At 41.2% G+C, this 25,566-nt stretch overlaps 3 protein-coding genes across 4 annotated transcripts in view; 2 read left to right on the plus strand and 1 right to left on the minus strand.

The window, feature by feature from the left end:
• The first annotated feature begins 11,629 nt into the window (after positions 1-11,629).
• Positions 11,630-13,591, plus strand: MDO1 (telomere-capping, CST complex subunit). The gene is made up of 3 exons (XM_087378370.1): positions 11,630-11,802; positions 11,877-12,030; positions 12,211-13,591. The coding sequence occupies exons 1-3, from the start codon at positions 11,669-11,671 to the stop codon at positions 12,328-12,330; spliced, it is 408 nt and encodes a 135-aa protein (XP_087234496.1). The 5' UTR covers positions 11,630-11,668; the 3' UTR covers positions 12,331-13,591.
• A 214-nt stretch (positions 13,592-13,805) lies between these two features.
• On the plus strand, positions 13,806-14,300 carry LOC147899534 (uncharacterized). Its single transcript, XM_087377744.1, has 2 exons — positions 13,806-13,870; positions 13,994-14,300. Exons 1-2 carry the CDS (start codon positions 13,806-13,808, stop codon positions 14,298-14,300), a joined length of 372 nt encoding a protein of 123 aa, XP_087233870.1.
• A 6,060-nt stretch (positions 14,301-20,360) lies between these two features.
• LOC147899535 (P-loop containing nucleoside triphosphate hydrolases superfamily protein) overlaps positions 20,361-25,566 on the minus strand; it is a 33,001-nt gene continuing 27,795 nt past the window's right edge. For both annotated transcript variants that reach the window (XM_087377885.1, XM_087377884.1), the window contains exons 11-14: positions 22,917-23,028; positions 21,049-21,251; positions 20,874-20,966; positions 20,361-20,793 (exon numbers count right to left, since the gene is read on the minus strand). In XM_087377885.1, coding sequence (XP_087234011.1) covers positions 20,626-20,793; positions 20,874-20,966; positions 21,049-21,251; positions 22,917-23,028 — 576 coding nt within the window. In that variant the 3' untranslated portion in view covers positions 20,361-20,625. The remainder of the gene's footprint in view (positions 20,794-20,873; positions 20,967-21,048; positions 21,252-22,916; positions 23,029-25,566) is intronic.

The following is a 25,566-nucleotide window of genomic DNA, read 5'->3' on the forward strand; positions in this document are numbered from 1 at the left end:
GCATGGGGGCAAGTGTTTTAGGGCCCTTGATCATTTTGGTCTTAAAGATCAAGCTATAGTAAAGGGGATATCATTCAAAGCAACATTAGTATCAAAGCAATGCTTCATTTTGTCATAAGATGACCCTATTATCCAAAACACTCTCCTTGACACTATATCAATGACATTATCAATTATTACTCCTAGGAAAGTGCCCGTTCTCTCAACTTATAAAAATATCGAGAAGGAAGCATGTTGCCTCTCTATCCACACTTTGCGTAGCTATATGTATCTTGTGTGTGTGTGTGTGTGTGTGTGTGTGTGTGTGTGTGTGTGTGTGTGTGTGTGTGTGTGTGTGTGTGTGTGTGTGTGTGTGTGTGTGTGTGTGTGTGTGTGTGTGTGTGTGTGTGTGTGTGTGTGTGTGTGTGTGTGTGTGTGTAAGAATCAATAAAACCTCATTTCATAGTGAAATGAATGTTTTTTGGGCATGGACATGGAAGAGAAAACTACAATATTTAATGAAAATGTTTCAACATTTAAGTGAAACATTACTAAAAAACTAACAAAAGTGGTGGGCAATTTGCCAAAAGTTGTAGAATGCATAACTGTACAAAAAGTTCACCTAAGTCTAACTCTATTGAGATCATATACGTTCTTCATCATAGTTAGATTTTAATGTGGCATATTCTTTATAAAGGTTTATGGACCAATGATAGAAGCTTACAGAGTAAAATGATTAGATAGTTTTTGCAAAGAATTGAAGGGGAACATATGGGGAGCTCTACCCACAACTCAAGGAAATTCAAGAAAGTAAACAACAGGACCATGAGTTCCAGTTGCAAATTTGGGCAGTGCTTGGTATAGAAAAACTCCAAATGCTATTGTTTTGGAGAAGAAGCTCTTAATGTCGAGTACCTTCATTTCTTAGAAGCCTAACTACCATTTTTTTATCACATGTCAGAGTTTACCTAAGTTTATTTTTATTTTAATCCTTTGTTGGAGAGAGGTATGGTGGAATTCTACAAGATGTGTATTTCTTTTTGGCCTTTAAGAACATGTGTGAATTGTATTTTCTTCAATGAAAATTCGAATGGCATACACTTGGGGGTGATGACGCATTTTTCATTGGTAGGGTTAATGAGCTAGTTAATTTTGACTTGGGCTTGTTTAGCTATGATTAAAGAGAACTATTGTTATTTTCTACCTTGATGACATGTTCACATGGTGCCCTATCTATGATTGTCTTGGAATATGGTAGAATTTGATAGTGATAACATGGAAGATGTATTTGCCATGTGTCGCATGCTTTTGTGAAGCTCTTCTATCTATTGGATGAATGCCACATGTCAAATTCAGTTCTTCTTCTTTGATGTATCATTTTTCCTTCTATATTGTTGTTGTGTTTCTCTCAGCTTGCTTATTTATTAGTAGGTAGTCACTTGTGTCTTTCCTGCTACTATGTGTGTAAATTGTGATGCAACTGAGTGAAGTGTGAGTTACTTTGTGAGTATACAGTGTTTTTCTTGTATGATGCTTACTGCATGAGTGTTCTGCTTGTATTGTGCCTTATCTATGGCTTGTGTTGCTAGCTTAGTGCATGCCTAGCTTGTCCTAATGTGTTTTCATGACCATATCATCACTATATGCATAGAAAATGTCAGGACTTAACCATATCAAAGCTCTCATTATCTCTATATGCTTAGAAACCATCATGACTCAAGTACTAGATAACGTGGTTGTTGTAAAAGAGATAATTGGCAATTGTTCCCAGTATGAAACCAATATGAGAAGATTGCAAGATAAAATTGACCCAAAAATCTACCCAACAAATTAGAGATGAGGAGAGTGCATTTGCTTCAACATGGATGGATAAAAAATTGCTCATGGAACTTTAGACAAGTTGTATGTCTGTGGGAAGGACCAGTGATATCTTCACTAGTTCACGTAACTATGTGGCCCAAAAGAATGGAGCTCTAGATTATCCTCTTGACTTCATATTCACAAAGCAAAAGCAGGGGTTTAAAGGAAGTTGAATGAGTGGGATTAAGAAAGTGTTCAAACAAACTTCATAAAAAGAGGCTTCTATGGAGTCTCCAATGGCTTGCATGATAGTGTGCACAATCCTTTGATAAAACATTGGGTCATCAATTTTGCATCTAGCTCATCACTAGTTGAAAATAGTTACATCCAACATATTCCCTAAAACAAAAATGTGTGTTGAACTCCTTTATTGAGCAAGGCATTCTTTATCTCTTCATATTGGTAGGACTCTCTTCTAGAAGTACAATATCGTGTGTAGGTGAGATATGTTACCTTGGCTTTCTTGAGCAACTTTTAGAGGTTTGTTTTAGCCTAGCTCTTTCGGTATTTGTGCAGACTCCAAAGCTTGAAATTGGGATCTTTTAGGCAATTTAGTATGGAAAATAAGAGGGGAGGGGAGGGAAATGGGAGAGAATGGGGGGAGCAAAAAAGGTTTACAAGGGGACTTCGGGGTGGTGTAAAATGGCAAGGAAGGGGAGAAAAAGAGCTACAAGGGATTGGGCGAGGTGGAAAATGGGAGGGAGGGGAAAAAATGGGCTAGGAGAAGGTTGAAAATGAGGCTAAGGGGTTGGCAAAAAATGACTACGAGGGAGTTGGATGAAGGTGGAAAACAGGGAGGGAGACTAGGAAAAACACAAGGGCAACAAAAGTGGGGACTTTTGGGGGGGGGGGCAAGTGGGGGAGGGGGGGGGGAGGGGGTAAGGCAGGGGGAAGACAAAATGAGATAGGAGAGGGCTAGGGGGAGGTGGAAAAGGGAAAGGGGGGAGTGGCCAAAGTGGGAGAGGGAGAAGAAAACTGACTGCAAGAAGGATGGGGGGCAAGCAAAAACATGGACTGAGAGAGTGGAAAAAAATCAATTACAAGGGATCTAGTGGTGGGCAATGGAAAATTAGGAGGGGAGGAGATAAAATAGGTGAAAATCGGAATTGAGAGGGAGTGGGAAAAATGGGAAGGGCAATAAGAAAATGGGTGTTGGGGGGGAGGTGGAAAATGGAAAGGGGGAGATTGGGAAAAACAAGATGGAGGGGGGGAAACAACAACATGGTGGGGGGGGAGGGGAGGAAAATGTGGGGGTGATTGAGAGGAGGGGAGAGGAGTGGGAAGGAATGGGGAAGATAGAGAGTGGAAAGGGGAGGAAGAGGGTGGGAAGAAGAAAAGAAAGGGGATGGAAAAAAAGAAGGGGTTGGGGAGAAAAGAAGAACCAAAAGGGGTGAAAGAAGGGGAGGAGGCGAGGGGGAAAGAAGAGAGGAAAGGAGAGGGAGGGGGGAAAGAAAAGAGAAAGGAGGGGAGGAAAGAGGGTAGGAAGAGATACCTCAAGCAATGAGGAAAAAGGGGTGGTGTTGGAGAAATGTGAGGAGGAATGGTAGTGAGTTGTTGGAGAATTGGAGAATGGTAGTGAGTTGTTGGAGAATTGGTGCAAAACAAAGGAGGAGGAAGAATTAAATGGAAGAATAAATGGTGATTAGTTGGTGGAGGGACATTGGAACACTAAGAGAGAGGAGGAAGAATGAAATGGAAGGAGGAATGGTGGCTAGAGGACTAAGAGGGAGGAGGAATGGTCGTGAGTTGTGTTGGAGAGAAGGGGGAGCAAAAATATGAATGGGAAGGGATTAGGAGTAGGGGGAAGGTTATATAGCTTTAGGAGGAAAGTGATAAGGATTAATGGGTTATGACCAATAATTAATTGGCTCTAATTTTGATGGGTATGTCAGAAAATCAAGCAATCAAAACAACAAGTGCTAAAAATTTTGAGCACTTACATTCATATCTTGGCCTCAAAGTATTGATTAGGGCAAGATTATGGTGATAAGAGGGACTCTAACAAGAGTTTATGCTCGAATTCAGGCTTGATGGCTAATCTGAAAGTATTTTCACTCTTCTTACCCTTGAATAATTTATCCATGAGGGTTCTATTTAGCAAAAGATTATGTGTGACCCACTTTTACTTAAAATGTTTATCTCCCAAGAAACAACAGTCCCAAATATTGTCACTTTTTCTCTCCTTTCCAAGTTGTGAGGTTTTGGTCACCTACAATTATGATTGGTTGACATAGCAGTGTGATCACAATCATAGCATAGGACCTTGGGTCGTATCTTGGTTGGAGATATAGGTCCAAGCATGGAAGGAAGTTCTCAAATATTTAAACGGAAGAGGGAAACAATGAAAAAAAAAGTATAAATTTTTTAATATAGGGGTATTTTAAATGTGCACTTCTCACGCATTCTTCTACCACCTTCAAAACATTTCGGGATGAAGCCACAATGACCTGCAAATTGCAAATTGAAATTATGAAAGCTTTAACAACCTAGTCCAAAGTTTGTGTGACATTGACCTAGGCAAGTCGGTTCTTCATGCACATGCATCAAATCTATGATTTACACTTCACAGATACTCCATAATCCTAGGAATTCTAACTTGCACCTAAAAACACCACAATTGCGAAAACAAAACATCAACCAATACGGCACCAAATTTCACAAGCATGAATGTCCACTCATACAAGGTGAGTCAACCAAATTCAAGCAACAAAGTGGCTCTCATACCAACTAAAAAATACACATAGGTGTGGGGTGGTTAAGCCCAAACCAATCTTCGAAGCTCCTAATGACAAAACCACCAAGCATTGGTAAGGACCAATTCAGGAAGATGCAGAGCTCTTCCCTAGCCATGGAGTCAATTTAAAGGATCTCCCTCTAAGCTTGAGGTCAACCAAGCCTGAGCCACATCCTTAGCCACGACCTCGATATCCCATACCATCGAGGCCCACTAATGCAATGGCATAGGCTGCTCTAGGTTTGGTATTCCAAGAGGTCCACCCTGTGGGATCCTCACAAATCGACCCTCAAGTGATCTATATAGATAGATAAACGGCCTAAGGGTGTCCCTCACTTAAGGGCAACTGCACCTTCGGTATATACTAAAATCACTCTAGACCTATCACAATGCTCTGGGGGTTAAAGGTCACTGTGCCTTTACCCTGGTTATGTACAATACTCAAACACATATATAAATGAATGAAAAAGAGGAGTAGGGTGTTCTGCACCCACCAAAACTTGTGTGGCTCTCTGTTTCTCTCTCTCCCTCTTCCATTCTTGCTTCCGTTGAGAGCACTTTCAACTGGTATCAAAGCCCGGGTGATCTAGCTGAGCGTGCCTGAATGCTTGGAAGCTCAGTAGCTCTGTGGGAGGAAGGAGAAGCTCTGTGGGAAGCTTTGTGGGTAACTTTACTTGCATCAGAGTGTGCAGAGACCTTGGAGGAACCTTTGGAAAAGTCACTTTGGTTTTGCAAAGTGGTTTTGAGAGCCTATTAAGTGTTTTCAAAGAAAAAGTCGTTTTTTGAGCTTTTCCCTGTTCCGTTCGATGACAGAGACTCCGTATTGATTTGTAGAGGCAACAATTGCTTGCTTTTGGTGTCCACTTCACTTCAGGAGCTTGGAAACACCTTCATTCTTGAATCTGGGATCATTTTATTGGATTTCTGACTCACTGTGTCAATTTCTGCGTTTTTTTGCCCGGGTGTTGGAACTCAAGTTTGGAGCAACCATTTGCAGATCTATCAGTTCCGGTGGACTCAGGAAGTCTAAAACTTCTATGTTGCTCATCATTCGCACTCCAGTGGAGTTTACAAACAGCTCTATTTCCAAAAACGTTTTTCAGTCCATGATTGAGACCACGGTTTCCAAAACCGTCTGTCCCATTGCATTCCGGACGCCCAAAAACCTCTGCTTGTCAGTTCTTGCACGATTCGGTAGAGTATTTTCAAAGTTATAGATCTCTGTGTATTCGATTTCGTCTCTCTGTTATGCATTTTTCATTCTAAGGTTTTGAAACCTTAGATTTATGCCACATGGCAGTGGATAAGTGTTGACTCCCATTTCTCACTCATCGGTTGGGATTTTGGAGTTTTGACAGAAGAGAGATATTTGCAGATTTTCTTATTGAGTTCGATTATGCAATGGCGCCCATGTTTTGAGGCATCTCAGGTTCTATTTTCAGTAGCGGTCATTACCGTGGGACCATGATTTCTTGAGCATACCTTATGCAGATCACTCTGGTTGCAGTTTGAGCAGTGTGCGCTCATTTGTGGTGTGCATTGGGTTGTAGTGGATGATTTATAGGCCATTTGGATGCATTGCGGTCCTTATTGGATGCGCTGATAGGCCCAAATTGCCTTGTGAGATGCTATTTTTATGGATGCTTTGCACATGGATGCTATTTTATGCTGAGGGACAGCTTTGACACATTGCAGGTGATGCACTCATAGTGTTATGCTCTCTTGGATGAGATATTATTGATGCTTATGCCCATGGATGGTGTTTATGCTTGAGGCATTTGGCACTTATTGGCATTTTGGATTGCCATTGCAGTTGGCATTTTCTTTTGGGCCAGATTTCCTCATATGGATGCATAGTACATGCACATGGGTCAGTTGTATCTTTTGATGCTTTGAACTTTGAGGTTTGGTGATATTTCACTCTATTGTGGCATACACATTTGGGTGCACCTAGTATTTGGTGTGATTCTCTCTTCTTGCAGGTACTAGCATTTGGGATTTTGTTTCATATGCATCATGGCATCCTCTTCCATGTCTGAAAAGGAGTTTTTCAGCATTAAAAAGTTTGATGGGACAAACTTTTCTTTGTGGAAAGAACAAATAAGGGATGTGCTTATTCAAAAGAAGCAGATTAAACCCTTGGCAGGTATTGAAGCTAAGCCTACAGATACGTCTGAGGATGATTGGAATGAGTTAGATGCATTAGCAAAGTCTACTATTAGACTTCATCTTGCAGAGTCAGTTTATTTCACAGTAGTAAATGAGCAGACTACGGAAGATTTATGGAAGAAACTGTGTGCCACTTATGAGAAGGAAACTGACTCTAATAAAGTTTATCTCATGAAGAGGTTGTTTGAGTTGCAGATGAAGGAAGGGGTCTCCATTGCTTCTCACTTGAATGAATTCAATATTATTTTCAGCCAGCTTCAGGCTCAAAAAATGAATTTTGATGTGGAGACTAAAGCAATATTTATCTTATGTTCATTGCCATCCTCATGGGATACCTTCCATACAGCTGTCAGTAACTCTGCACCTGGTGGAGTACTGAAATTTGATGATGTTGTGGGTAGCTTGTTGGCCGAGGAGATTAGACGGAAGTCTATGGACGGCAACAAGCAGGATGCAACCTTAAATGTGCAAAGGGGCAGATCACAGTTCAGGGGGAAGTACCAAGAAAGAGGGAAGTCTCGTAGCAAATCCAAGGCACGGAACATTGAGTATTACCACTGTGGCAAGAAGGGCCATATGAAAAAGGATTACTACAAGCTGAAAAGAGAGCAAAAGGATAAGAAAAAGAATGCAAATTCGGGTGCAAATCAAAAGGAAGAGAGTCCAAGGGAGGACAAAGGAAAAGTGAAGATCGAGGAAATCAATGCAGTCACACATGATAGTGACAATGACGTTCTCTTCATGTCTACTTTATCTGCAGAGTTGCTTACCACTTCAGATGATGCATATTCTCAGGATTGGATTTTGGATTCTGGTGCTTCATTCCATGTTACTCCCCATAGGGAATGGTTCTCCACTTATGACAGTAGAAAGACAGGTTGTGTGCATCTTGGAAATGACTATGCATATGACATAGTGGGAGTAGGTGACATAAAGTTTTCTTTTGCAAATGGGTGTGCATTTGTTTTGAAACATGTGAGACATGTGCCTAAGTTCACCAAGAGTCTTATTTCAGTGGGTCAGCTAGATAATGCTGGTTTTCACACCACTTTTGGCTTTCAGAGTTGGAAAATTCAAAAGGACTCTATGCTTTTAGCCAGGGGTGCCAAGTGTGGGACTTTGTATCCCTTACATGTATCAAGGGTATTTTATCATGTTGTTGCAATAACCGAGCAGCCAAACCGAGCAGCCAAGCACTTCTTTATGGCATTGCCGGTTGGGCCATATGAGCCAAAATGGGATGAAACTCTTATGCCATTTGGGTTATGTACCGCATTTAAGTTTCTCTGATTTTGAATTTTGTGAGCACTGTCTCTATGGGAAGCAAACTAAATCAGCCCATAAAAGAAGGGGAAAGAAAGAGTTTGAAAAGCTTGATTCGGTGCATTCAGACGTATGTGGTCCCATGCCTACACGGTCATTAGGTGGGGCTGAATACTATGTGACATTCATTGATGATGCAACTAGGAAAGTGTGGGCTTATGCTATAGCTCGGAAGAGTGATGTGTTCTAGGTATTTCAGAAATGGCTGGCCTTGGTTGAGAATCAGTCAGGTAGAACGCTTAAATGCCTATGGACTGACAGTGGTGGAGAGTATCTCTCTCATGACTTTCAGCATTTCTATGATACACGTGGGATTAAGAGGGAGCTCACATCCCCTCGTACTCCAGAGAAAAATCCAGTTGCAGAAAAGATGAACCGTACCATTCAAGAAAGGTTGCAATGCATGCTTTCCAATGCAAGTCTTTTTTGTGGTTTTTGGGCTGAGGCAATGAAGACTGCAGTGCATGTGATCGATAGATCACTTAGTAAGAGTTTGGATGGTGGTATTCCTGAAGAGGCATGGAGTGGCAAGAAGCTCTCTTACTCTCATTTGCGTATATTTGGGTGTGAGGCATATGCACATGTGCCAAAAGAGCTTCGAAAGAAGCTAGATTCTAAGTCTAGGAAATGCATCTTTCTAGGTTATGGTGAAAGTGGGGAGATGGGCTATTGTCTCTAGGATCCAGAAGCAAAGAAGATCATACCTAGCCATGATAGAGTCTTCAATGAGAAGAAGATGCATAAGGCACCCATGAGAGATGTGGAAATGAGAAGAATCACTTTCCAGGATGTGAATCCACCTGCATATGTTGATAGACAGCAAGCTGTCCATGCACCAAATGTGCAAGAAATGGTACCACCAAATACTCCCACAGGTATACAATCAAGGGTAGATGATGGATCATCTATTGGTGGAAATGATGAGCCAAATGTGGCTGATATATGCAAGTGGGACAGCAAGCTGAAATACCCTTGAGAAGATCATCTAGAGTGTCTAGACCGCTTGATAGGTTTGTTCCAGGGGTAGACTATGTGATGCTTACTGATTGCGGGGAGCCTTCTTGCTACAGAGGCAATGATGCGCGAGGATCAACGCAAGTGGGAGTATGCTATGCAATCAGAGATGAGTTCACTTATGAAGAATAAGACTTGGGACTTGGTTTCTTTGCCACATGGAAAGAAAGCATTGCCATGTAAATGGGTCTACAAGATGAAGGTCACACGTGATGATGTGCCTAGGTACAAGGCCCATTTGGTCGCTAAAGGGTTCAAGCAAGAGAAGGGTGTGGACTTTGATGAGATATTCTCTCCGGTTGTGAAGATGACCACACTTAGATGCATGCTTGGACTAGTGGCATCAGAGGATATGGAGCTTATGCAGATGGATGTCAAGACAGCTTTCTTGCATGGGGATTTGCATGAGAAAATTTACATGGTGCAGCCGGAAGGCTTTGAAGAAAAGGGCAAAGAGCATTTAGTTTGCAAGCTAAAGAAGAGTCTCTATGGTCTTAAGCAACCGCCTAGAGAATGGTATCAGAAGTTTGATGCTTTCATTCGGTCCCAGGGTTTTAGAAGGAGTGAAATTGATTACTGCCTCTACACTAAAAGGGCTAAGGATAATAGCATGATAATCCTGGCACTATATGTGGATGATATGCTATTAGCTAGCAAGAATACTTATGAGCTAGATGCATTAAAGGCCAAGTTGCATGAGGCCTTTGATATGAAGGATTTGGGACTTGCAGGTCATATTCTTGGTATGCGCATCACGCGTGATCAGAGTAGGAAACTCCTTTGGCTTTCACAGAAGGAGTATGTTACAAAAGTATTGCAGCATTTCAATATGGAGGGAGGGAAGGCAGTGAGTACTTCATTACCTCCATATGTGAAACTGAGTCATACAGATAGTCCCAAATCATATGAGGAAAGAGCCATGATGGCCAAGGTTCCTTATGCATCAGCAGTTGGAAGTCTTATGTATGCTATGATAGCTACTAGACCAGACATTGCATTTGCAGTGGGAGTTGTTAGCCGGTATATGGCTAATCCAGGAAAGAGGCATTGGGAGGCAGTTAAGTGCATCATGAGGTACATGAAGGGTACCAAGGAGATGTGCATCTGCTTTGGTAAAGGAGACATGCGTGTACTTGGGTACACAGATTTAGACTATGCAGGGCATGTGGATAGTAGGAGATCCACTTCTGGTTATGTGTTCACCTTTGCAGGTGGTGCAGTGTCGTGGATGTCTCGCGCACAGAAGTGCGTTTCTTTGTCAACCACAGGGGCTGAGTATGTTGCAGCCACAGAGGGTTGCAAGGAGGCTATATGGCTTGATCGGCTAGTGGGAGATTTAGGGATTCATACAAGTGTACCAACATTGCATAGTGATTCCATGAGTACTATTCAGCTAGCACGGAATCCGGTCTTTCATGCAAAGACCAAACACATTGAGGTCAGGTACCATTTCATCAGGGAGGTACTTGAGGACAAGCGCATAGAGCTTGTCAAGGTTCATACAGATGATAACCCTGCAGATATGCTGACGAAGAGTCTACCTAGTCAGCGGTTTGAGTATTGTCGTGTATTGATGGGCATTGGATAGTATGCTCACTGGTTATTCTCCCTTAAAGGCACATTGTCCTTTAAGTGGGAGGTTGTGGGGGTTAAAGGTCACTGTGCCTTTACCCCGGTTATGTACAATACTCAAACACATATATAAATGAATGAAAAAGAAGATTAGGGTGTTCTGCACTCATCAAAACTTGTGTGGCTCTCTATTTCTCTCTCTCCCTCTTCCATTCTTGCTTCCGTTGAGAGCACTCTCAAATGCTAGCTCATGCTATGACTGGGCACAAGGAGTATAAGAGCTCATAATATTAGCCCCCCATGTTGCCAACGAGCAACTAATCAAAATTCATCACGTTCCTAAACAAGATGCATTTGTGTTGAGCACCTACGCAAGATGAAATAGATAGCTACCTTACAATAAGTGAACACTTGTATCAGAAAATTTGAACGAGCTTCTAGCAGCTTCATTATTATTTTTGCATAACACAATGGGTTGAAGCTTATCTACCAGTCGGTTGAGGTAGTTTGGCAATAGGAATTCTATGTACCACTACTGATGGGTGAAGTCCTTTGAGATCTTTGTGGGTTGAAATCCAGATGCACTCCTCTTATTTGGATCCCTTGGGAGTTCCTCAATTGTTGATAGTTCTGACGTCAGCCTCTCTTACTTTATTGACTCAAGGAACATGGCAACTCAAAACATCTCTAAGAGCACCACAATCATCACATTGATCCTAGGTACATTACCCAAGTAGGGTTTAAGTGAGGTGGTTTAAGCCTGCTCATCATAAGAGATTTGTATGGCAGGCAACCCAAGCTTGGGCATCCATTGTCCAACCAATCAAATTCAAGTAGAGGATTACTCCCCATGAAACTCTACTTGTTTATAAAGATTCTTGCTCGGGCAATGTGTAAACTCGATGCTGATATAGTGGCTGCCCACAGGTTGGGTGCCGTAGGGGTGTGTAGTCACTCTAAGAGCAGGGTTTAAGCGAGGTGGTGTAAGCTCAAGGGTTTAAGGTGGAAGGTTTGGCTATGGCGGTCTCAATGGCTTCATCCTCGTCGTCGTCGTCTTCAGCTCTCAAGCATGGCACCATCGTTCATCTCCACGAGCTTCGACCCTCTTCCCCATTCTTCAAGCCCTCCGCCTCTCTCCGTGTCATGGGCACGTAAGTCTCTCCTCTTCCTTTTCTGCTTCCCCCTCCTTCGCTCTGCCTGAGATTCAGTGTGCCTTTGTGTGTAGATTGCAAAGCTATGATGTGGATTCGGGAATCGCCGTGATTTCGGAGGGCGGTGCCAGCCTCAGAGTGGCCACCCACAATCTTCGGGATTTGCATTTTCGAATAGGCTCGCTCTTCCAGTTCATCGGAGAGCTCGCAATTTCTCCCCTTGACGAGGTCAGTCAATGAAAGGGTTACTTTCTGTTTTTCTGAAAATGGTCTGGTTTTGTTCTTTGCTTGTTTGGGTTCTGTTATTGGGCAGCACTCCTTGTTTTTCCTCTTTTTTCCTTTGCAAGAATTGTATCTTTTCTCTCTTCGTTAGCCTCTCATCTCTCAAGGTTTTCTTTCAACGAACAGATGGTTTTGCAAGCAAGAGTAGGTCGAAATGTGGATGGACTAGATGTGAAGCTTCATGATAAGGCTCTAGAGTTGCGTCGTCAGTTCGAAGCTAAGTATTTGCGCGACTTGCAAAGATGAGAATGAAAAGAAAGCATGATGCGACAGGGCTGTGACCAATTGCCCCGCATTTCAATGATGGTGTAGTCAAAGTTAAGGGAATGATAATTTCCTAGCTTTGGAAGCTTGCGACCTGCGGTATTGCAACGGTTGCAGTGATGGGATTCGAGCTTTTTATGTTTATGTTGAAGGACGGACTTACTACAATATTTTATGTAGACGCACCCCTTTAGGCTTTTTTGAAATGATGCGAGCTAGACGGAGCGTGCAACGTGTCCTGGTTTACTGCTTTGTCCAGCTCGAATCAGCAATTGAGAAATTTCTTACAGATGCAGATACCTTTTCAAAGGAGAGGGACAGCAAGGGAGACCTTTGCTAGCATTACTCCTTCCATATGCATCAGTGAAAAGTGCAGGGCCTCCTTGTATTGCCCACGCTGAGCAGACACGACAATCATGCAATTCACACACCACAGACAACCCGAGAAATCGCCCTGCATGTGCAGCAGCAGCCTGAAGGGCATGAGGATCCGTCTCCACATCTTTTGACTGGAGTAGAATCAGATGTTTGTTCTGAATACTATGGCAATTGTGCAGTCTGGGGGATGCATGGAAATTCCTTACAACATGTTGGGGTATGATGTAGTCTTGTGGACTACAATGGTTGCAATGTATGCTTAATAGCTTGAGCGTTGCAACTTCTATAGTGGATGCAGCAGGGAGCAGGTAATTTTACTTTTGTTAGCATGTTTTGTGTGCGTTCCAGCCACACAACACTAGCTGAAGCCAAGCAAATGCATTTCGGCTTTATGGAAAGAGGATTTGACTTGGGAGTTGGGATCTTGTGGTGGGAGTTTCTATGGTTCATGGTTACGGAAACTGTGGATACCTAAAGCACTAGGTGCTTTGACAAGATGTATATAGGTGTGGTTGCTTGCAATGCATGTTCACACGGTATGCTCAGCAAATGCAAGACATCTTGAACACCACAGTAAAGGCCGATGGTGTTTTGGGTAATGCCTTATGGTAATTGTCACAGTCCGGGGGGAGCACAAATGGCTTTATGAAATGAAGTTTTGGTTAAAATTAACAGGAAGGAGAGTATCACCAGAAAGGTCACCTTCGTTAGTCTTTTTCCTGCATGTGCCAGTCAAGCAATGCAAGCTTTTGGCAAGAAGATATGCGTATGCATCCCTGCTCAGGAATTTAATTCATATGGTGTGGTTTGCACCACCTTCATCATAAAAATGCCCAATCTCATGGAATGACATGCATGATCCGCGTGTACCCACAAAGGAAAGATATAGAATTTGATAAAATATTCTCTCCTATTGTTAAAATGACTTTAATCAGAACTATGTTGAGTATTGTGGCTATAGAAGACTTGCATCTTGAACAATTAGATGTGAAGATAGCTTTTCTTCGTGGTGATTTAGAGAAAGAGATCTATATGCAACAGCCATAGGGATAAAAGGTCAAAGGAAAGGAGGAATCGGTATGGAGGTTGAAAAAAAGTTTGTATGGCTTAAAGCAAGCTCCAAGGCAGTGGTATTTGAAGTTTGGTAGGTCTATGGCAGAATAAGGTTACAATAGATGTCAGTCATACCACTGTGTTTATTCTCAGAAACTCGACAATGGCAAATACGTGATCTTGTTATTGTATGTCGATGACATGCTTATTGCAGGGAGGATATAAATGTGCTCAAGAGAAAATTGAAAAATACATTTGTAATGGAAGATTTGGGTGCTATGGAGCAATTCCTTGGCATGAGAATAAGAAGAGATAGGAAAAATTGCAAATTGACATTATCTCAGAGTGAGTACATAGATATGGCAAGTGATAAAGATGGAAGAAGGAGCACCACCAGGTATGTTTTCACTGTATGTGAAACAGTAGTCAACTGGGTTTCAAAGTTGCAAAAGGTTGTTACACTTTCTACTACAGAAGTAGAATATGTTATGGTTACAGAGGCTAGTAAAGAGACAACTTAGTTGCAGAGGTTTTTGAAGAAACTTGGGAAGAAGCAAGAAATTTGTAGCTTGTATAGTGATAGCCGGAGTGCTATTCATCTTGCAAACAATTCAGCCTTTCATTCAAGAACCAAACAGATACAGATCTGATATTATTTCATCTAATCTCTTTTGGAGGATTGACAATTGAAGCTGAAAAAGATACACACTAGTCAGGAATCCTACAAACATGTTGACTAAGGTGGTAAACCAGGGAGAACTTGAGCTCTTGCTTAATTTCAATTGGTCTTCAAGAATGAGGAACAATATGAGAGACACCTAGATCTAAAGAATTGCAATGAGTGTAGTAACAGTGGAGTTACTATGATCAGTCTTCAAGTGGGATTGTTGAATGTGGAACCTGATCCTTTTTTTTCAAAGGTTATTTTTTAGTTGTGCTTTGGACCCAAGTGTGTTTATACCCACTCTATGAAGGGGGGGTGTAGGGAGGGGCAACACACCCCTACTGCTATTTAGGAGCTCCTAGGTAAAAAATACATGAAAATTGACACATGAATTGTGTGGCAAAAAATTTGTAAAAAGGTGTGTAGGTCATATAGCATGAGAGCAGTGGATATATTGCTTGTATCTTGTATCATCTCACTGCTAGATAAGAAAAACGTTGGATTGGTTGTTTCGTAGCCCACACTAGGTGAACCACGCATATCAGTGTCTCTCTTTCTCTTCCAGTCTGTGCGCTTTTTGTATTCTGTATTTTACGCATTATGCTTCTCACATTGTTGCTCTGTTATCACGTTGCTTCAAAGATCAAGAATAGCTTAAAGGATGGTTATACTAGTAGATAATGTCTGGTATGCACCTTCTAGTTGCAAAGGAACACACATGCTGATTGCTATTAGCTAACAAGATCTCAAATTAACCTATCTTAACAATCACAACCTTGAAGTGTGACTAGAAAATTATGTACATGTATATTTTCTGTTGGCCATAGATTAATATATGTCGCTTATTATTGGTCACAATATAAGGTAAAAGATTAAGCTTTGTCTTTGTTATTTTTCTTGATGTTATACTAGTGTGGAGAGTATAGATGTTGAGGAATTTAACAATAACAATCCTTGGACTTATACCAAATTAACTTGATCAATGAATTAATATAGTCTAGTCATAATAATAATATCTTTCAAAGTTTTGAATTCGATAATTTATTATGTGGATTGATGAAAGTTGAAGATCTCTTAAAGTTACTTTTTGATCATTTCAATGGTGATACTTGATAGATATCTAAGCGGGCCTTCGCATTGTTTGACCCATAAAATCAATCACACAAATGAGGAGGTGAGTTGCAACCTAAGCGAAAGAGATGTTACAAAAAAATAAATCCATTTTTGTTTCCTTGTTTATGGTAGTTGCAAATTGATCCATAGAACCACACTAAATGTGGGAAGGTTTCGGAGGGTGCTATTTACGAGGTTTAATTGAGATGCTTAGATAAATCTATGTTTTGCCAGGCGATAGTTGATATTATAGGTGGTTCCATGTGAACTCTAATGTGCTAGATTGAGCTTATTGCAACAACTAGGTGTATTTGATGGTTATTCGATGTTTGTATATTAAGCATAATTGTGTGGTTAAAGGACATGATGATTTATCAATTGATTGTTTCTAGCAGAATTTGAAGATTAGACACATATGATGCGTTTAATACTAAGGAATGGATATGATTAAGGTAGTACCGATCGAGGAGAATATCAAATGATTGATAATGGCCATGGGTCAATATTATAAATAATGCATGTTACGCCATCAGCTAAATTATTTCTTATATTATATTAAGCTCACAGAGCTATGTTGAGAAGCCCTCTATATATGGTCGAGGGTCGTCTCTAGATGTACTATTATTGGCTCCTTGCTATTCAAAGTTGAAGATTGTATCTAATGTTGAGCTGTATCATCTTTCTTCTTAGTTTGTTTTGTTTCTTTTATTCTTAAATTTTTGGGTATTGCTAATTTCTGTTTTGGTGATAGCTAGATCACATTCTTCGATCTTTTTAACATTGTCCTTTTTGTGAGGCATTCTCTATTGCTTGCCATGTGGGATCATGCACACCATTTGATCTTCTTATTGTATATCTTTGGCATGACAGCTACATACACGTGATATACTTGCTGCTATACGGACAAGTTGAACTTCGACATCATGCCTCTTTCTCGGTACGATGTCATACTCGAACAATAGTGGCTCTACGACTATGATCCATCAATCAGTTTTCGCAACCATACTAGACAATTTATCCACCAAGGAAAACTTATTGAGCTAACTGGTTCTAGGGACTGTCCTTTAACTGTAGTTGTCTCCGCCTTACAAGTAAAGAAGTAGGCTTGTAAACGTCAAGTAAAGACTTCACTTTTGTTGGTTACGGCAGTTGAGGAGACATCGACAAAGGATCCTCCTAAGTATCTCAACCAACCCTTTTCTAGCCTTACCTAGATATTTTTCCACAGGAATTGTAAAGCAGTTACCACCTCGGCGACCAGTGGATCATCTAATTGAACTCATTCCCGACAGTAATCCACCATCGACCATGTTGGACCTTTGTTGCCTTTGTAGAGGCTAAAATAATTTCTGGGAAGGGGCCTTCATGTAAAGGCTAATGGCAAGGAGGAATCTCAAACAAGGTTCTAAGTTTGATACTTTGGAAAGTCCCTTTGATTTACAAAATGACATAACAAAGAGATCTAGTAATGTGGGACCTTAGTATAGCTCTTATACCAAGTGAAGAAAAAGTGAACTCAAAAGTAAACAAACCTCTCAATAAATGAAAATATGGAGGAGAGAAGGAGACAAGTGTTTGTGCAAAAAGAAATATTTGTACAAGACTATGGGCTATTCACACATGTATAGTCCTTTGGACAGTCTTTTTTCAAATTTATTTTTTACTTTTTTTCAATTCCCATTTACATAAGCACAAATTGATGTTGAGATTGCTAATCAAGAGGCAGCTTACACTAATGTTGTGGTTATGTCATTTTTCTTTATGGTTTCACTTGCTTTAATTTCTTTTCAATCTTGATGAAATTACGTTTTGGTGGCTGCAATGTTCTTCTATTCCTATGTTTCAACTTTTTACTTGTCCTGTTAGTAGCATTTTAGTAATATGTTATTTGAGTATTATTATAAGTTCTTTGTGTTTCTACTATGTTGAAGAAAATATATACACAAATGGAAAGATGGTACAAACTTACATTGCAAGAAGAATCTGTGCATAAGTGTAGAAAGAAACTAGCTATTGGAGTCTATGACATTGATGATGATTGTAACCTTCATCCAATAGGAGACAATCGAGACTAATGCGTCTCGTAATGGCACTACTAATGCAAAAAAATGTATAACTTCACATTCCCGTAGCCGTTTTACATGCGGTTTGTTGCATTTCAATCGTAATTTTGCATCTGATTTGTATAAGCAATCGGGATTTGCATTTGATTCACACAACTCATGCAGTTTGGAAAAAGTTGTGTAAAAAATCCATAACTACAAGGTTCAAAGCTGCAATCTGCACTATCTGTGCAAGGGCTTTGTTCTTTGCCATTAGACCCCGATTGGAATACAGAGGTGCAAGTTGATAACAAGCGAAGAACTTGTAGATGAAGATAATCTTGTTTTTGCTCTTTCAAATGGAGACAAGTTTGCGTCCCCCTATCCCTTGTCTCTGATTTGCATTCCAAGTAGTTTTATTCCTGAATTTCCTACTACTCCGTCTGCTCCCTGCCTTGGACAAGCTGTCATTGGATGGCAAGATTGTGAGGTGGGGTTGGAACTTGTCCAAGACGAGTCGTCGTTTGAAGGTGAAGCTGCTGATGATGGGAAGGAGCATTAGGCAAAAAAAGTTAAGCTTGGAGGGCATGAAGTCCTTAAGAATTCTAGATGTGGAGGGCTCTCTGCTAGAGGCGAAGGAAATTGGAGGGTGGGAGTATCTCCTCTACCCTCCTCTCCTCACGGCTCCTCTTCCCTCCGCTCTGAGCCATAGCCATGAGGCCATCTAATCACCATGCCTTCTAGATCCATAGAGAAAGGTCATAGTGTTGACTGGCTATGGTGCATGCAACAGGTAAACCACCCTCGTTGGGCAACGATGGCGAGGCCATGGCAAGTGTTTTAACCGTGAGCAAGGCGGTGTCAGAGAAGTCCAAAAGGGACACGTGGCAAATTATCCCTCCCCCCCTTTTATCCCTCCACCCTAAGCAAGCTGCTTCACACTCATATCGCATGTCTATGAAAGGCTTGAAGCACCAATTTCTTGCATGCCTTAAGAAAATTGACAAGTCTTCTTGCTACCAGCCTTTGTTCCACTACTTCAAAATCCATCATTATATTAATTACTAAGGCCTTTTCCATCTCCTTGCCCATACACCTCCGTGTGCAGTTATTACCTTCACTCCTTATTGGGCAGCAGATTTCATAAAAGTACCCAGAGCTTGGTCTCCTATGACCTGCATACCTTCTTATGGTTCAGGTAGGTTTCCATCAACACAACTTGTACATCAACATCAGTAAGGACTCCCCAAAACTAGCTGGGCACGACTAACTTCAAACCGTTTCAGTGGACCATGATCCTACCAGTCTTTGGACAATGTTTGTTTGAAAAAGGAACATCAGCAAGCACTCCCCAAAGGCAACTAGCTGTGCATGTCTCGCATCAATTTCCCTCCCCCCTATATTCCCTATATTCCCCACATCACTTTCCCTCCCCTCGTCCCTTCCCCACCACTGCTGCTCAGTTTAATCGCGATTTTCAGATCAACTAGCTGTGCATGTCTCACACCTTATTATGGTTCAGGTAGATTTCCATCAACACAACTTGTACATCAACATCAGTAAGCACTCCCCAAAACTAGCTGGGCACGACTAACTTCAAACCGTTTCAGTGGACCATGATCCTACCAGTCTTTGGACAATGTTTGTTTGAAAAAGGAACTTCAGCAAGCACTCCCAAAAGGCAACTAGCTGTGCATGTCTCACATCAATTTCCCTCCCCCCTATATTCCCTATATTCCCCACATCACTTTCCCTCCCCTCGTCCCTTCCCCACCACTGCTGCTCAGTTTAATTGCGATTTTCACATCAACTAGCTGTGCATGTCTCACATAACTAGAAAGGAGAAGACCTGCTCTCTCCTCACACATTCACATAATCATTATGGTCTTCCCCTTTACGTGGCAAGCCCAAGGGCCTTAACATGAATCTGACCCACCCCTTTCTAGTTAAAGCAGAAGTTTCTAGTGGTTGAAGACCTGAGTGTGGGTTAAAGAGGCAATTTTCCCTCAAGTTCCTTTGAGGGCCATTTGGGAGCATCGTTTTGGCACCCCCAAGGCTATTAAAAATCAAGCCATTCCCTCCTGTTGCAAGACAAATGAATTGAATGCTTTTTTTTTTTCCTTTTCTAAAGCAACTGAAAAAAGATTAACCTATGCACAATGCATATGTTGTAATGACCCATAACTATGTGCATGGCATTTTCTAAATTAAGTGAAGCTAAATATGTGCTCACAATTTGTAAATAGTCAAAATTGTGGGTTTGCAACTTATTTGCCTTGGAATTAGACATTCAAAACAGATATCAAATTTTGCCCCAACAGCGAAAATACTCGAGTCTATTATGTCAACTTGCATCCAATTGACCTTGAAAATGAAAAATTGGATTTGATATTGAGTATTGAGCCCAATAGAGCTTGAAGGGGACCAATCCACTGGTACATTTTGAAGAGGGACCAATAAGTCCCAGTAGACAGTCGTACATACAGATGCGTTAGTTTTACCAAAATTATGTCAATGCAGTGTCAACTGGAATCCCTCTTACATGCAACTTATGAACTCTGGAAGTTCTCAGTCAGGAAGATCACAAAGAATGGAAACAGGCTCCTTGGGTTGCTTCCCCAACCGATAAGGCACTCTTTAACTTCATGAGCTCTCAGAGCAATGCGGCTTAGGCAAAACAACAAATTAAAGTATCATAAATGCGAAAAGATTGCTTTACAATGAAATTGAAGCGCATAATGTGCCCCTGTAGAAAAAGGATCTACATGAATAATAAAAACCACAGAAATTTTGATTGATGGGAAATAAATCATGACGTGAAACATATGAGTACAGATGTAGAGCAAAGTAATAACTCCAGTGACTCACAACTGTCACGAGAACTTCAACCCCACTGCCTTTGATTCTTGAACATACTGGCTGCCTCTTTGACATAGCTCAAGAAAAGACGTGTTTGCAAAACAACTCAAACAAGAGAGCCAATACATAAAATAAGAAGCTATCAAAAAGGACGTTACCAAAATATGGCTAGTCATCATCATCATCATCCATCCCACGAATTCTCTGACGTCGTCGTGCAAAGACTGCTCTAAAAGCTTCCTGCTCTGCTCTAAGTTGCTCGATAAACTTTGTGTTCCTTCTTCCCTCAGCACCTGCAGAGTTTTTCTCCACATCCTCTGGTACAGGGTTTGAGATCTGAATCACACAAATTATCAGACATGGACAACGCAACAAACAAGTAAAATAAATCATGTGATCTGTTAGGAAAGACATACCTCGTTATAACCAGGACCTGGTCCAATAACAAGATGAGCATTCTTCTGAGGAGCAGCCCCTATGGAAAACCCTTTTGTACTTCCCTTAACACCCTGCAACGCACCACAATAGGCAATGGTACATCTTTCTGAAAATAAGCATTCAAGCAGGTACAACTCCTAGCTTGCTACGTACCTGGCCATCTGACCAATGTACAGACTTATCCCTTTTAGCATACGTCTGCATTAGCCCAGACAGGGCATTACCCATAGCTCCATTTGTGCCACCACTTTCGCTGCTGTCATCTGCAAGACGCCTTTTGGACTTTGACAATGACTTAACTCTCTCTGCAGGATCATCACTCTTGTCCTCCCATCTGTCTCCAAAGACTGCTTTCTCTGTAAGGACATGCATAATAAGTTTCAAGTTCCCAGAAGGCCACCATATCCTCCACGGGAAGAATAATAATTAGAAAGAGTTGAGGTGCTGCTATAAGGCACAAAGTATTTAAAAGGATCCATAAACTATCATAATGCAAGACTTTAGGCTCAGGTTTCAATTAAAGCATTTCCATAAAATGCTAAGAGAGATCAATATTTCACAAAGTTATTCACTTCATACAAAACACCGCTAGCGCGTCTTGCTCCTGAAGACCCTCATTTCCTGAAGGACACATTGTGGAGTAGAGATTTCAACTCGAGATGATGAGCAAACACAAGAAATAACATTGATGAAAAATTGGGCCCGTCATTCTGTAGACTGGCGGTGACCCTGTAGCATCCATAGACGTTTTTGTAGAAGGTGTACTTATATTATAATATAAATTAATGGCAAAAGTTTATCAAGGTTTAATAATAATGCTATAATCTTATGTCTTCTTTCAAAATTTGAAAGAACATGCAAATCTTTGCATAATTTTAAAATTTTTAGCATAAAAGTTTAAAAGAGTAAAAACTTTATTTTTATTGGAGCATACAAACTTTCAACCCCAAATTTCCGCTTCTTAATAAAAGTAACATGAAAAAATCATCCACGGTGGCATCTGACAACTCCTGAGGCATAGCACTGTCAAACTCAACACATCTGACTTTGGACCACAATCCTATCTGTTTAGCCTTGAATGAAACAACCTATACAACCCATTATAGGTAGCTCCTAGAATCTTTCTTCAAATATAAAGGTCATTATATCTCATGCTGCGGATTAATCCCCCGGTTGTATTGGAAACTTCAACACATTCTTGAAGACCATTCACAAGGTAAACCATAACCTTTGCCCTGAATAGCTCAATGCCATGATACTACATCCTATGCATGGCAGCAGCTCCTGCAAACTGCATATTTGGAATCCCTTGGGAGAAAAACGAAAAAATTTGGGATAGAGGAAATGAAGAAAAATACTTGCAGAGACAAGCATGCCAGAAAAGGGTACTAAGGTGGGCAAAGGGCAGCCATGGGGGATATATATGCTGAACATAGGGCTAGTGGGATCTTGACCATATATTTTGGCCAAAGTCATGATCCAGAACAAGTTTTCTTTCGTTTTCTAATTGCTGTTTTTGCCCAATGTCATCAAGGTATTTATATTTCCATGAGAATGGTTTCATCAAACTTCAATTCATTAGTATGAAAAAGCCTTTGCTGTGTGAAATTCTGTGGGTGAAGAGTCAAGCCATTCGAAAATAATGCAAAAAGCCACTCTCATGATTTTTGCACACTTGACTGCCATAATTTTTGCAGTGTGTATGTACATGCCCACTAATGCGCATGAACGTACTAATCTGAATATTTGGTCCCAAAAGAACCTGTCTTTGATTTGGTGTGCCTATACATGTGGCAAACGAATTGTTTATTGGCCTAACCTGAATCCTGAAACGAAAAAGCACAAATTTGAAGACACGTATTTGGCAAAACCTTTTCCTCAGTAAGAATTTTGTTAGCAACTATGCCCTTAACGACTCATGGCACCTGTGTGCGTTAACCAGGTTAAGTCAACAGGAATAAGACTCGGCCAAAATGAATCAGGACTAGAAAGCAATTTCAATGACAACATCCCTAACAAACCTTTGTCCATACGATAGCTTGAATGAGATAGTCGCTCTTGAAATTCAGATGGATAAACTTCTTCTTCATCATCCTCCATATCACGCTCCATATCATCTGCATCCATCTCAACCTGCAACCAGCAAAAGGCGCAGAATATAATAATTTTCAATATACACATAAGACTTTCATAGCTGCCTTAAATTATTTATAACATACAGCTCCTAAAGAATCCTTAGATAGCAGATGAACTCCAGATAAAATTATAAATAATGGCAGATACAGCATTGTCAAATATTATAAGAGAACATACAGTCAGAATCTATTCCAAAAAATGCATTGTCACGCGAAGTGATATCTTTTAATGTGGAAGAAGGAGAGAAGAAGATGGTGAGAGCAACACAATAGGAGCCAATCAAGGTTAGATTAGCTATCACCCTCAAAATGGAGGGCTAGGATGATCCACACAATACAAGTGGGGATAGCACCACTAAATAGAACCACGTCCCTGTCCAAATCCCATCCACTTCCACAAATCGTGGGAAGGAGGATTTTTGACCTCTAGACAACCTGATGTACTAATGTCAACACTCCCCCTCAATAAGAGCTGGGTAGAGTATTGCACTAACATCAGGTGATAAAAACGGGATAGCCTTTATCAGGAACAGGGTATTCAAGGTTTTGGATTTCAACACACTACATAATGCGAGTAGTGCGTACAATATGACTCTAGTGTTGCTTAGCCTCCTCAACATCCGTACGCATTGCATCTTAGTCATTCTCACACAATGACCAACGCAAGTCTGTCACCCTCGCTGAAGTGATATATACGTCACCGCTGTCGCCTTTACAGAGGAGAAGAATCCGTCCACAAATTAGGCAGCATAGAGAGAAATTAGATGGCGCCTGCCTAGGTTTTTCCACACCAGGTTTGCCACTGCAGAAAATCCTCTGCCAATACAAAGAAGTGGAGCCACGACTATGATGAAGGCTCTCTGGGGTGTCGTGAAAATCGTTGCCACTCTTGCCGGGTCCTTCTCGTCGCAACAACAGGTAAACCCATTGACGACCTCCAGCTCCTTGTGCAAGGCCGTTACGTCCAAGAGCTCAGCAGAGAAATACGCCAGGGACAATTCTAGCCTTGAGCTCAAGAACAAGTGTTGAAGCTAGCGTGAAATCCCTCAGTAGATTTCGACAAACCTTGGTGGACTTTCAAGTGCCTAGCTGCCAACATACAAAGTCTTCAGTGAACTGATCGGCAGCCAGAAAAAAGAGACAGTGGCTGCATATATAAATATTGTAAATCACCAAGAGAAGGGAGGCTGTTGATGGAAGACACACGGCCCACAGTGGCAGCATACTGTGGCAAACAGCCTCCAAACCGACTCAACAGACAGAAGAACGTAGATGCACGGTGGACAATATGCCTCCACAGATATGCATCTCAGCAACAATGTTAAAAGTCATCATAAGACGATATCAGCAGAGCAGGTAAATGTCTCTCTGGAAACTACGACCAGTAGTAGAACACAATGTGCTTCATGATAAAACTGTCAAAAACAGTCGCCTTGTATGAGAAGAAAACTTTGTCACAAAAGCACTTTTAAAAATGGACTCCTCAAATAGTTGTGGCTGAAATGAAGTGGCTTGTACAACTCCTTCACATGTGACTGTCAGGAAATAGAGGAGGAGGCTGCAACTAGTAGCCTTTTGAAGAACCAACAATCCTTAAAGGATCTCCTTAGAGAATGTGGGAGACTAACAAGAACTCATCCTTACCAAGAATAGAACAAAGGACGACTCCAAAGATTTCCAAGAGGTAAAATGGCAAAGAGAAGATATTGGAAGAAGAGCCTGGTGCTCTGATACCATGTTAAAATCTAGAGTGCTCAATGGGAGAAGAGAGGAAGCTCATGTGGGAGAAGGAGAGAAGAACACAATAGGAGCCAATCAACGTTAGACTAGCTATCACCCTCAAAATGGGGGGCTAGGATGATCCACACGATACAAGTGGGGACAGCACCCACTAAATAGAACCACATCCCTATCCAAATCCCATCCACTTCCACAAATAATGAGGTGGTGGATTTTTGACCCTCTAGACAACCTGATGTACTAATCTCAACACGAAGAACCCTTCACTAAAGTTTGGAAGTATTGAAACTTGAGGAAAAGAAAGTAATATATATTAACGTCCGCAAGAGACCTCGCAGGCCTATGGGACAAAGTGCGGAAAAAACCAAAAGGTAAAAAAACTCATACAAGCCACAAAGGGCTGGAGCAAAGGGCACGCTGAGGCCCTTGCTGAGTACTATACTATGCTGAAATAAAAAGAAGCTCGGTAGCTCAAGCAAAATAGAAAACAAAACATGTCGTATCATAGCATGTCATGTCAAGTCATATCATGCGCTATCTCTAAAGTGGGGAGGAGAGAGATGGAACTGGAACTAGAACTAGAACTGGAACTAGAACGCAGAATCCGAAACCCAGCAATATGGTGGCTTGTCTATGAACGGCGAAGATATCTCGGATCTGTGTCTGTCTGGCCGTCTCACGCTGTGGTGTCAGAGAGAGAGAGAGAGAGAGAGTCACGCTGTGGTGGCACAGAGAGAGAGAGAGAGAGAGAGAGAGAGAGAGAGAGAGAGAGGTCTAGATGAGGGCAATGGAATCC

The sequence above is a fragment of the Dipteris shenzhenensis genome, chromosome 8 (assembly GCF_047967505.1).
Source record: "Dipteris shenzhenensis isolate YYH24624 ecotype China chromosome 8, Dip_SZ_1.0, whole genome shotgun sequence".
NCBI classification, from domain to species: Eukaryota; Viridiplantae; Streptophyta; class Polypodiopsida; order Gleicheniales; family Dipteridaceae; genus Dipteris; species Dipteris shenzhenensis.